Source organism: Idiotropiscis lumnitzeri, chromosome 14, assembly GCF_059441095.1.
Source record: "Idiotropiscis lumnitzeri isolate Australia: NSW breed Sydney's pygmy pipehorse chromosome 14, RoL_Ilum_1.0, whole genome shotgun sequence".
NCBI lineage: Eukaryota > Metazoa > Chordata > Actinopteri > Syngnathiformes > Syngnathidae > Idiotropiscis > Idiotropiscis lumnitzeri.
The window spans coordinates 3176354-3189609 of NC_142404.1; the positions used below are offsets into that span (position 1 = coordinate 3176354).

A 13256-nucleotide genomic window follows, 5' to 3' on the forward strand; every position below is an offset into this window, starting at 1 on the left:
GGTAAACAAAAATAGAGGCCCGAAAATCTATTAATTACTATCACTTGCGTGTTTTAATTGTTCATTTGAATAACTCTTATATGCACATCACACTGACCAATCACCTTTTACACATAATATGGTTAATAATTAATGGTTTTCCATCTGCTATGGTATTCATAGATCATTATAAATGTTATGTTTAAATTAAAACGTACTTATATGCGTGTCAGCTGCCAGTATTGTGCCGTTATTTTTCTGTGAAATTCTTTAGTGTATATATTTCTGCGACTGACTTGGTTTTCGCCACCCCAATTTGACTGTGATGGTCTTCAGCTACCCCTGACCCCGGGCAGGAAAAGTGGAAAAGAAAATTGATGGATGGATTAAACAGTAGAGAAAAAAATAAACACAAATAAATTATAGATTTAAATAAAATTGCTTCAAAAAAATTCGCCTTGACGGCTTCCGCACGTAACCGAGTTCTGTTTGCTGTTTGTAACGTTTTCAGTCTGTATTTGATTTGATGTCTTTGGTTGCGTCAACGATGTGTGAAGTGTGTGTCGACATGTTGAATCTCCACGGCTGATTTGTGACTCAAACTGCTCCAATCACTGACGCGAGGAAAGCTTTTGTTCATTGGTTCCAGATAAAAGTGAAGTCAAAAGCTTGAAGCTATGCCAAGGCTAAACAAAAGTTGTCGATCGCCTCTGCCTAACTTTGCAACTGCAAGAATGCAAGAGACAAATGATAGAAAACAGATGCATACATGTCAAGCCGGGTTGGATTTTGGAGCGTATTGTACTCTGCCTATGCCTGCACTGATCACAATGTGAAATCATACATAAAAAAAAAAAACAATGATGGCAAAGTTCGACATCTTTGAAGGACTTCTAAAACAAGCATGCTTTGGTCTGTGTGTCATCTGCAAAATAGTTTAGAAACTTTTTACAGCTTTTTATTTCAACTTACCACCTCAAAAAATACACTTTAAAATACAGTTGTGTAGGAGGTCCCAAGTGCTCATCAAAATTATTTGTAAAAAAATAAACAGGAAATTTGGCCTCTGTAACATTATGTACAATTTTAACATTAATTTAGAGGGCCAATAAAATATATTGCACTTAAGTCACATGAAAAATTTAATTAAAAATATTTGAACACAAACAGTTCCAAAAGATTAAGCACAAATGTATTGTACACTAAAGTTAAATACTGAAGTGTACATAACAAATGCCCAACGGCTGAAAACTGTGCGCACACATGCTGATGCGGGCTTGAGGTTCTGAAGCGCCAACCACAAAGAACTACATTCATCAGCTGGGGGTTGTAGATTTTTGTTTATTTATTTTTTGTAATTGATGCACCAGATGCGCATTGCATTGTTTGGCAAGAGTTCAGTTATGAGCACGGTATTCTGATTAAATTGGAGATGAACTGTGCATCACTGGCGAAGATCACTTCTGGATCCACGACGCCAATTAATTTCACAACCAATGTGTAACATATTTTCAAAATGGATCTATCATGGAATTCGCGTGCCTCTCGAAAACTCCACGATCCAGAAATTTGTCTTTAAAGCGCCTTCTGTTTATCTCTTCATCTGACCAAAGTCCAGTTGTGGAAATTAGTTGACAAGAAATCATGTGTTAACGTAACTGTGAAAAATTCAAATTGGTTTGATTTCAGTTGGACATTTTAAGGAAAAATAGAGCCTTTTTATTTGCATCTTCATTTTTGTCAGGGTGAAAATTTTGCTTTTGGTGGATGAATTGCTAAGATCTTATCACTAGGATGCATGGAAATATAAAGGCACGGACACATATATGCAGCGAACATGCACAGAATTCAGCAAACGTTACCAGTTTGACATGAAACATTTCCAAAATGTCTCCTTTGACAAGCTCCCACAACTTAACGGCCCATATGGGTGGTATGAATCTTTCAGGATCTAGCGCCGTTTCTCCTCAGGGTAGACATCACAGCCTGAAATGATAAAAAGCTTGAACTCGTCTCCCCAGAATTCTTCCAAGTGAACTCGGTCTGGCTGGAAGCATTCTGACATCAAACAAGCGCAGAACTTTGAAAGCATGCCCGCATTTTCAGAGCTTCTTGAGAAGGATCCCATTTGACGCTATTGGACACATTCACGGCTTACACAAAACCTTTTCTTCACAATGCCTGTAAAGCTGGCAGATTCACACCTTTTGCAGTGTCACACACGGAAATCCAGATGGCAATTTAAGGCCCTAGAAGATAATACCAGAGTAAGTATGCTGCCTGAGTAGCCCCCTCACACTGATGCAATTCTTCACCTCATAAAAAATAACTTAAAAAATAAAATAAAACATTAACTTGCACATTCTATGTCTTGGAAATGTCAGATAGCAGAACAACATCACACAAAAAAAGAAAACAAAAATGCATACTAAGCTGATAATTTTAATCAAAGTATAAAAAATTGACAAGAGTTGAAGTAAAAGGAAATAAAACAATTTAAAAGATACATTTCCAAGAAGGCGATTTGGCTCATAATCAGTTTCAAACTATTGCGTGGGGAAAAAAAGCTTCCGACATATTTTATTCACATGTTCACATTTTTGAGGAAAACTTAAAAATCTTGCAAAGGTTTGCTTTGGTAAACATCCAAAGAACCAACACAACCTTTGAGCTCAGTCTTAAGTATGAAACTGAAAGCAGTGTGGTCATGTGACCATTTACATTTGTTTACATGTTTTAGCGCCTATTATGTCACACAGGCCATAAAACAGGAATGTATTAAAGCACTTCTGTATTTTTGATTTGCCATTAAACACACACCTCTCCATTGCCAAGTCGAAGAAAAATGTGCTTGGGTGCGTGTAAAACACAAAATAAAGTGAGCAAATAAAAGTGTCATTGTCAATGGAAAAGTGTAATGTCTGAAGCAAAGTGACGCCATGTTGACGAAATCGGAAGAGCGAACCGGAAGCGGTCCAGATGACAACCAGCCAGCTTGGAGGCCATTTGAGGGAATCTATTAGCAATGACAAGAATTCAACTTTTGTCTCCTAAACAAAGAACATGGGCGCTATAAATCTGTCATCGGAGCCCGATGGTTCGACAAAGAAGGCGCCGCTCGGACTGACTCTTGTTTGCCAAAATAACGTTGAAGCTGGAAGTTGCAGATTCACTTTAAAATTAGATTTTTGTTTACTAACAATTCGCTACAGGTTAGCCAACTTAACTGTTCTCATCTGCCAGAAGACCATTGAAGCTGCAAGTGTCATAAAAGAATGCTAAAATTTGACTTATTCCCTGGATGTTAGCAAACCTAATCGGACATGAGTTTTGTCAGGTGATCTAAAATAATAACCTTGTCATTTTAGATCACCTAAAAAAAATCATGTTGGATTAGAGTGAAAGTTGACAATTTGGGATTTTTCATGATTGAGATTGAAATGATAATTAACGTGCTACAAAATAAATCTTCAAGTGAGAACAGCATTGATCAAAACAGAAGTACCTCAAAGGGCACAAATGTAAAGCTATTGATTTTAGGATGGAAACATTCAGTGCTACCTTGTGGACATTCCCGACATCAGCCGTTAAGATCTCGCAGTCTGATGGGCTTGTGGGCATTCCAACTGAAACTTGGTATGACATTTTCTCAATGCCATGAAGCATCAGACCACTGATGTCTTCTTCCTGCATGACGACGCTGGTAACTTCGAGTCATATGGGATGTTGGACCTCTGGCTGTTTCCATAATGCTGAAGCCATACAAGAAGCACCAACAAGGAGACTGTAGAAATAATGTTAAGACTCTCCGCGATGTTGTCCAATCCTTTAGGTGGATGGAGTTGGGAGTCTACCACGAAAATGTTCGTCAATGGTAACCTCATTGAGACTATGATTGGTCGGCCGTCACAGGCTGGAAGACTGGGAACGTCCGTTCACCTGTCATGGAGAGAACAGAAAGTGGATCACAAATGAAAGGACTTAATGAAAGCAAAGCTGAGAGGAGATCAGAAAAGAAAGTATAGATACACATGTTAAAGGTAAAATCGATACGAACATCTCCAAGCAGCTTGACGTTCCTATGATTACAGACACATATATTACTCAGAAATTTAAGATCCACGGGAATGTAGGCAAGTTCCCTGGATGTGGCAGCAGGAAGATAATTGATGACAAAGTGAAAAGAGAAGAGATATTACAAATGGTAACAAAAGTGACCAAAACAATCGCCTAAAAAAAATAATGGTCACTGTCAGATTGCAACATTCATTATTTCAGCCAAAGTGGATTTCATGGGATAAGATCAAGGAGGAAACCGCTGTTCAAAATAAATCATTAAAAAAAAGAAGCGATATTGGAATTTGCAATACTGTAAGGCCTCAAAGCTGCTTGAAGAATGTCCATAGGAGGAGACGAGACAAAACTTCTCAGGGCGCATCAGCTCTATGTTCAGACTTTTGCAACGTTCAAGTTGTTTCTGTGACCAGCAGTGTGTTTTCTTTTTGTCAATGTGGGGGGACATACAATTTTGGATAATTGGACGTGTCCGGTCTGAATCGCCAAAGGTTTATAGAAGAACTATTTTCAAAGGGGTGAAAAACTTGAATTTGAGAATCAAGATTATCTGAAGCAATGTTCTCACTAATTTTCAATTTGTCTGAGCAATCACAAAAAAGACGTTGACCATTTCATGGTGAGCAACATCAGACATGCACACAACGACTACCAAACAAACCAGTATCACGCTTGTCCAGAACCTGAGCTACATGATGTACACATGGTATATCATTCTCATTTTAACAGATTAGGAAAAAAGGCCATGTGGCCTAAATTTTTCAACTCATCTGTAAAAATTGAACTCAAGTATTGTGCTGGTTTTCTGCACTGCACTTTGCTGTGCCCTGAGAGGTTGAGAGCAGTGCGCAATTGCTCACATGCGTAGCTTATAGCGAACATTGACCTGAAGCCCAAATTTGTCTGTCGAATTGCCCATTGGCCTTCATCAACCACAAAACCTGACCTGACCCGCTTAATGATTGGTCTTTATCGGTGGAAACATCCATGCCAGAATGTTTAGAGCTCAGCTGTTCCTCTCTCATGTTATCACATTTAGCAACTTACGACATGTGATGGAAGCTCTGCTCACTGAGCGTTAAACCACTACATTTCTTCCAACTGGCTGTGTTTAAATAAGACAACCAGATTGGAGTTGACTTCAAATCGCGGATTTTTGTATTACAGAACCAGTGCTTGTACAAAACAGAATTAAATGTTCCAAGGAATCATAAATAAATAACTTTTTATCTGTATCCCAATTGATGATACAAGAATTGCCTCCCAAAGTTGCTGCTTAGAGGTCTATTAACGTTGCTCCTGAGCAGCTTTTTTCAACTGATGGGTTGCGACCCAAAAGGGTGTCATGGAATTATTATGCGCGGGTCGCGAACAAGTAGGAAAAAAAATATAGTGGGCGCTTGGTTTATGTTGGTTCCTACAAATGCTGCTTTTACTGTAATTAAATACAATGCACAATTCTAAACAATACATTTTCTTCATTGGTCTTGTTTGCTTGTGGATGCTTGGGTGACAATAGTTGAGATCCAATGTTTTGAAGGATGCTGCAGGGCTTCTCTACGGGATTGAGGTTACAAGAAGATGAAGGAAAACACCTTTTACCTAACTTTTTTTCTGACTTGTCACATGAGGCAAATTCACAGATAATCTTGGACCGGGGTCACACTGTACAGACGGACGTATTTAGTGTACTTAATTTATTTGCTCAAATTAAACGCAAGTTAAGATGCTTATTTTGGCTCTCAAATGCTCTCAAATGCACATCGCTTCCACGTTTTTGAAATTCGCGGCTCGCTCCCTCAAATTGAATGCCATGCACGCGGTACATGCGGTTAGGGATGGACAAAAAACAATGGCCTTGCTTAGTCTGTCCTTTTTAAAAGAGGGAACCATAACAAAATTACATTAAAAGTTAATGCAGATTGTGCAGATGGCTTTGATAGATTAGTGATAGGCGGAAACTATTGACGCATTTGAGGCAGCACAATTAACGGTGAGCCCATTCATTCAAGTTGATAAATCTGAACTTGATGAAATTGTGTTGTGACAGCCAATTGGCGTCGCGGATGTACTTATCATATCAAGCAAAATAAAAATATTCGGCCTACTCATGTTGCAGTATAAGAAACGATGAAAGCCCAACTATGACATGACTTCCATCTATTGGTGATTGATGATATTACAAGTTAAAACTACCATCAACCTCTGCATATTCGCAGCTGATGAGTCCCATACTCACTGATTTAAATCCACACCACCGCCCCTGCCCCTCAATATATTATCACATTTTTATTTTCCCCTATTAGTCCAGAATTTATCCACTACCTCCACCCACTGCCCCTGTTTTTCATGGAAAACAAAATTGAAAAATGAATCAAGTTGCAACTCGCGGCCTATTGGCTACCAGTTGCCAAACCCTGGTATATATCAAGAGAATCAAACTTTCCCATAAAAGCCAAAACTTGAAAAAGCATTTGGAACCTGATGTATGCCTTGTATTAGTTTAGGGACACAAGCTGTTGTGACATGCGCTATATAAATAAAGTTGAATTGTATTGTAATTTTGGCAATTGTCTTGCATGAGTTTGACATTACATCTCATCATTGCCTCCCGACCACTGAAGGCATCGACAATGTCAGAATAGTTTTATAGAACCTCACAAGGGTCCAAGAAACATAAGATCAAAATTGCTGTGCCCAAATGTCAAGGATGAAGCCAACCTTCTTGAACCAGAATCAGATGCAAATACATGAGTTATATTCTTTCTGCCGGCCAGCATCCAGCCAAGTCACACTCCATTGAAGGTTTCCTCCTCACAGGACGCTACACTTCAGTTAGAGCAATTGGAAAAGCAAAGCTGGCTCTTCACCGCCTTGAGCACTGTGGAATTACGTTTAAAGTTATCGATGAGTGCCATCTACAGCACATCAGCACATACAACCTCACGCACGCACCCACAGACCCCCCCTACCACACACACACACAAATTACCTGACTCATTTGTTGTTCCCATTTTCATTGCTTTTTCTGTTTCGACATCAGGAGGAGGTGAAACAGAGGTAAACTAATTTCATCAAGCTTAAGTGAAAAATGGGTTACTTCAAGGGATGAGGCAACTGCCATGAAATCGCCCCACTATTGACTCTGGATTCCACACTTCTGTTCACCAGCACAGTTACAATTAGAATTGGAGGTATTTTTATTCAGCATTAGGTAGCCAGCTCTACCAAATATGCTTCACTGTTTTTGTAAAGGCAGACTCTTTGATATAACTCTTATATTTATCTCCTTCAAATGTGTACCTAATGAAGTGACCAGTACAATCCCCATAGGCTGCTATTATTAGAAAGCTGATATGGCAAGACGTTTGAACTTTATTCAGTGTCCTTGACATGCATCTTAAATACGGTTTATATACTAGTATGCTCATTTTTCTGACGAGCTTTATTTTTAATGACTATTTAGAAAAACTTAAGAATAATATAACTTGCATAATAATTTGGAAAGTGATGTATTGGCAGAGAATACTGGCGTTAAGACTAGTGGACTTCTTTTTCACCAGTGCTGGTCATTCAAGCAGGGAAGATATTTTTTTCTGGCCTACATCATTAATGTGTTTATGTATTTATACGGAAATTTTATCCTCGGTTCCATTGGAAGTAAATTTTCCCGTTTGGAAACATTCACATTATCTGCCATGATGTGCATCTTAGTTTATTCTATTTTCGTTTATTTGGGCATTGTAATCCATTTACATACAATAGTCGGTACATGCAATAAGATGCAGGTGTTCAAACTTTTTCCCTTCAGAAATACATCTTCACATGAAAAACAAGTCATTACACACATCGCTAAAGACGCCTGGACTTACAGTAAATATTGTTTCTTTAGCATATTTATTAAAAATACTTATGTTTTTTTAAATTGCTATATACAGTGAAACCCCGCTACTTCGCGGTTCACCTTTCGCGGGTTCAGTGCTTCGCGGGTCTAAAAAATATTCGGGGGCATTGTAGTTTCGCCGAGCGGCACAAGGGGGCGCTGAAGCGGTTAGACGGCCGGCGTGCGCCGAAGAAGAGAGTGACGAAGAAGAGCAGGTTCCCCCGGACACGATTGGTGGCGACGTTTCGCGCGGTTCGGACCGTATCAGAGCTCCGGCCGGCGTGCGTGGCAGTTAAACCGTAGATGAGCACCTTCCCCGGGCACGGGCGGTGCCAAACGGCCCCTAAGTTTAACCGAATGGGAGCTGCCGAGGAGGAGGGCATGCTCGCGTCACAGTAAGCCGAAGAGGAGCACCTTCCCCGGGCACGGGCGAGGCTGTCAGTTATGAATGAATAAATAAATAAATAAATAAATAAATGAAGAACGCCACCTTTCATTTCACTGTCATGATCCGTGCCTGTCATGCCGCGTGTGTTTTTGTTTTTTCAGCTGTGTGGGCGTTCCTCCAGCGATAGTCTCGCGCCATGCCGTCAGCTGCTGCGAGACGCGCTGATTACACTGACTATATTGTGATTATAATAAATATTGTAACGTTGTATAATAAATCAGGCCAATTTGTCCATCAGCGAACGCTTTTATTATTAAGCCAAAAACGGCTGCTGTTGGCCGCAACCACGCCGATCAGAGAGAGAGCAACACAACGACAACAACATAACGTTCACTCCCCTGCTGCCTTCACAGCCTCCACAGAAAAGAGGAAAACACAGAACCCTTGAACCATTTTACAAAGTCGCTACACTATCTTTGTATCACCACCTTTTTTCCCGTGTCTGCTTTTGGAGAGTCCTGTTCAATCCTCCAGCTCTGCTGGAGGATCATAACATTCACAGGGCACACCGGACGGCGTACCAGCAGGTAAAAGTCGAAGTAATTAAATAAATACAAAAAGAAGTAATTGAATAAATACAAAAATAATGGCTGGGGAATAAAAACACAAGTTTTAATAATAATTTGTTTTTTTTTGTTATAACATGAATTTCTCTCTCTCTCTCTACCCATATATATATATATATATATATATATATATATTATTATTTATTTTTTTTAAGCATTTTTGAAGGTGTGCCGCTACTTCGCACCTATATATATTTATATATATATATATATATATATATAGGTGCGAAGTATATATATACAGTGTTTTTTTTTTTTTTTTTTTTTTAAGGTGCGACGCTACTTCGCGGAATTTCAGTTTTCGCGGGTGGTCTCGGCCCCCATTAACCGCGATAACCGGGGGTTCACTGTATTTGCACTTCATCAGCAGGAAGTCATCATCTAACTTGCTAGCTGTGTGACCAGATGTGAGTGATTGTGATGGGGTGGTGGATTGGGAAAGAAGCTCCACAGCACGTTGGGCAAAGAATACAGCAGAGTGACAGAAAAAAATTCCACAAACACAAAAGTAGCCGTTATTAACAAAGACAACGTCGCTGGGGATCGGTAAATTCTCCAGAGCAGTTTAGAATACCAAGTGCAAAACCTACAGTGGGTGGAGGGTTAAAATACAAGATCGCTGAGTTGCTGGTAATCAAAGAGGGATTCCGCCTCGAACAGATCATCTGATCTGAGCATCCAAGCCAACCCACTTCAACATCAACCCCCACAGGCCCTGAGCACTCACTGACGCTCAGCATTTACTCTATGACCGTCTAGTTTCATGCAGTAAGCTTCTTCATCGAGGCAGTAGATGCACAGCATCTGACTGTGTAATAAAACACTGCGTCTCCGTTGAGCAAATAAGAATGAAGTCTTCTCAATTACTTCTGATAAGTAGCTAATTCTGAACAAAAGATGAAGGTATTGTAGCGCATATTTAGTCAATGAAATGTAAACATAGCGGTACATATTTGACCACTTTTTTTAGGAGGAGGGGAGGGTTTCAGTTTAGGGGAAGCTGAGATTCCCTTGCAGTCTCAGAGCAATCACCACTGCAAAGAATAATAACAAATTATTAAACATCCAACCATTGTACCAAACAATGAAGGTAGTTTTTGTAAAAGTGGGACCGTTAGGAGGTAGGGAGGGTTTTATTTTAGGGGAAGGTAAGTTTCCCTCATATTATTGGAGAAATTGCCACTGTTTTTCACCAATCACTGCAAGGGGCTACTTTGGTTTCGTCCCACAGTCCAAAAAAATTACGGGGGAACTTATTTTAAACTACTTGTAACTTGTTTTTAATCAAGCTGTTGCTTTAATAAAAGTGTGTTCAGTCTTAATGATTCCAACTGGAATGGCAAAAAAGTCTCCATGAAAACCCAGCTACTGTAACTGTGAATGGTTTCTCAATTTGTGCTGATTGGCTGACCAGTTCAGTTGGTGCCCCACCTCTTCCCAAAACTCAGCCGGGATTAGCTCCAGCATCGGGCTAGACGATTAAGCGAAATTTAATAGTGATCAAGATTTTGGCTGCTCTCGATCTTTAAAAGTTTTAAGAAGAAGAAAAACAGTTATTGTGCAGAACGGTGCGGTGCATTTACAAGTTCCCAATGTTGTGAAAGTACCTAAATATACCATGTGCAAGTGTGCCATGTAACATATGATTCTGCCATCCCTACGCATGCTTTAAGCTGTTTGATGACACCCAGTTGGGTTTTACTGTAAAACTAAACACACCACAAAAGAATTACACACATTGTATTTTTAAATATAATATACGGTTTGTTTTTTTAACTTTCCTACCTAAAAATCAATGTAATATTCCATTGAAATGCTAACAGGAAATTTGCACCGACTTTGGAGTTTTATCCCTTCAACTCATGAACAGAGATGGGCATTTTGACCCTGGGATGGAACGATCCCTCTGAGGATGAGAAGTTTTTTTTAAAAAAAAGGACTAACAAGGCTGAAAGTGGGTTTTCCCTTTAAATCTTCCCAAACCGGGTTAAGTACAACATGTGAAAAATTCAAGTATTTTCACTCGGGACAGTATGAAATCTTATAATGCTGTTGCATGTACTCGCTACAGAATTACAAGTCAAGTCAAGTCAAGTCAAGTCAATTTTATTTGTATAGCCCTTAATCACAGACAGTCTCAAAGGGCTTTACATAGCCACAATCGACATCCCCGATCTTAACCCCCAGGAGGGCAAGGAAAAACTCACAAAACCTCATTAGGGGAAAAGTGAGAAACCTTGAGAAGGGACCACAGATGGGGGAATCCCCCTTCCAGGATGACCAGGCTGCAATGGATGCCAACTGGGCAACATTTGACACATACAATGATGCTATGCAATAATAGATGAGATAATATAAGAGTCAATTGAATGAAGTGCTGCAGGAAGATGACTTCAGTGGAGTGGGTCCTCATCCAGGGCCGTAATATCCATGGCAGCATATCCGAAGATGAGCCTTCGATCTTGTACCGGTCAGTTGGTGTAAATTCAGTACAGCTACTTCCAAGTGAATCGCCATCACCTAATTCGGGGAATTGGGAACAGAAATAGCAAACAGGCCAACAAGTAGTTCAATGAAGTGCTGAAATATAAGGAAATCAGAAAAGGCGCTGCATGAAGACGACTTCGGCAGAGCAGGTCCCTTCCCGGTTCGTCAGTGCCGTAATCTTCAAAGCATGTCCCCATCACCTAATTCCCAAGCAGGGGAAGGAGGGGGCAGAAAAGAGAAGAAGCGGCAGTAAACAGGCCAACAAATAATTAAATTAGATGCTAAAGTATATAAATAAATTGATCAAATGTCGCGCTGCAGGAAGACGACATCACTGGAACAGGTGCATGCCCAGTTGGTCAATGCCTTAAACTTCCTAGTGGGTCACCGTCACCTAATCCCCCAGCCGGGGGAAAAGGGGGCAGAAAAGAAAACAAAAGAAAAAAAAGCGGCAGTAAACAGGCCAACAAATATTTCAGCTAAATGCACAAGAGTATAAATGCGTCTTTAATAGTGTTTTGAACATTTCTACTGAGGTGGCGCCTCTAATATCTGAGGGAAGTGCATTCCAAAGCATTGGTGCCCGAATAGAGAACGCTCTAGAACCTGCGGACTTCTTTTTGGCTCGCGGGATCACTAAAAGACCAGCATTTTGTGAGCGAAGGTTTCGGGACGGAACATATGGTACCACGAGGTCAACGAGATAAGAAGGTGCTAAGCCGTGCAATATTTTAAAAGTAAGTAGCAGAACTTTAAAATCACATCTCAAGTGGACCGGAAGCCAATGCAAATTGGCTAATATCGGGGTAATATGATCAAACTTTCTCGTCTTAGTTAAGAGTCTAGCTGCTGCATTTTGAACTAACTGCAGACTTTTAATACTCGACATGGGGAGACCCGAGAGCAAAGCGTTACAATAGTCGAGGCGAGATGTAACAAACGCATGGATTAAGATTTCCGCATCACACGTTGATAGAATTGGGCGAATTTTAGCAATGTTACGCAGATGAAAAAACGCAGTTCGAGTAATATTTTTAATGTGCATTTGAAAAGACATAGTTGCGTCAAATATAACACCGAGATTTTTTGTTGAATCCTTTTGGATAATATTACATTTATCGATATTCAGAGTGGTGTCTTTGAAAAGGTACCGATGACGCGCTGGTCCAATGATGAGCATCTCGGTTTTATCTGAGTTAAGACGCAAAAAATTGAAAGACATCCATTGTTTAATTTCGGCAAGGCACGCCTCTAATTTATAGCAGTCGCGGGGATTCGTTATATCCAACGGCATGTATAATTGCGTATCATCAGCGTAACAGTGAAAACTAATGTTATATTTCCGTATAATATCACCAAGCGGTAGCATATAGATGCTAAACAATAGAGGTCCAAGTACCGATCCCTGCGGAACTCCACATATGATCTTACAAAGATCCGAAGTCGTATTGCCATGAATTACACGGTGCGTCCTCTCCGACAGATACGAATTAAACCAAGAAAGCGCTGAACCTGAAATGCCAACACACGTTTCAAGGCGTTTTAATAATATGTTATGATCAACGGTATCAAAAGCGGCACTAAGATCGAGTAAGAGTAATATTGATGAGGTGTCGGCGTCCATAGCTATGAGAAGATCATTAGTAACTTTAGCAAGGGCCGTCTCAGTAGAGTGGTCGGCTCTAAAACCCGATTGGAAAGGTTCAAATTGATTATTAACAGTCATATATTCATTAAGTTGTTGCGCTACGACTTTTTCAAGAATTTTTGCAATAAACGGAAGATTTGAAACCGGCCTATAGTTGATGAGACTCTCTGG

The 13256-nt window shown here is 40.0% G+C and overlaps 1 protein-coding gene across 2 annotated transcripts in view; it reads right to left on the reverse strand.

Moving 5' to 3' along the window:
* Nucleotides 1-1306: 1306 nt before the first annotated feature.
* The window catches only part of gdap2 (ganglioside induced differentiation associated protein 2), a 33874-nt gene continuing 21924 nt past the window's right edge, over nt 1307-13256 (reverse strand). For both annotated transcript variants that reach the window (XM_088315527.1, XM_088315526.1), the window contains exon 14: nt 1307-3918. In XM_088315527.1, coding sequence (XP_088171653.1) covers nt 3886-3918 — 33 coding nt within the window. In that variant the 3' untranslated portion in view covers nt 1307-3885. The remainder of the gene's footprint in view (nt 3919-13256) is intronic.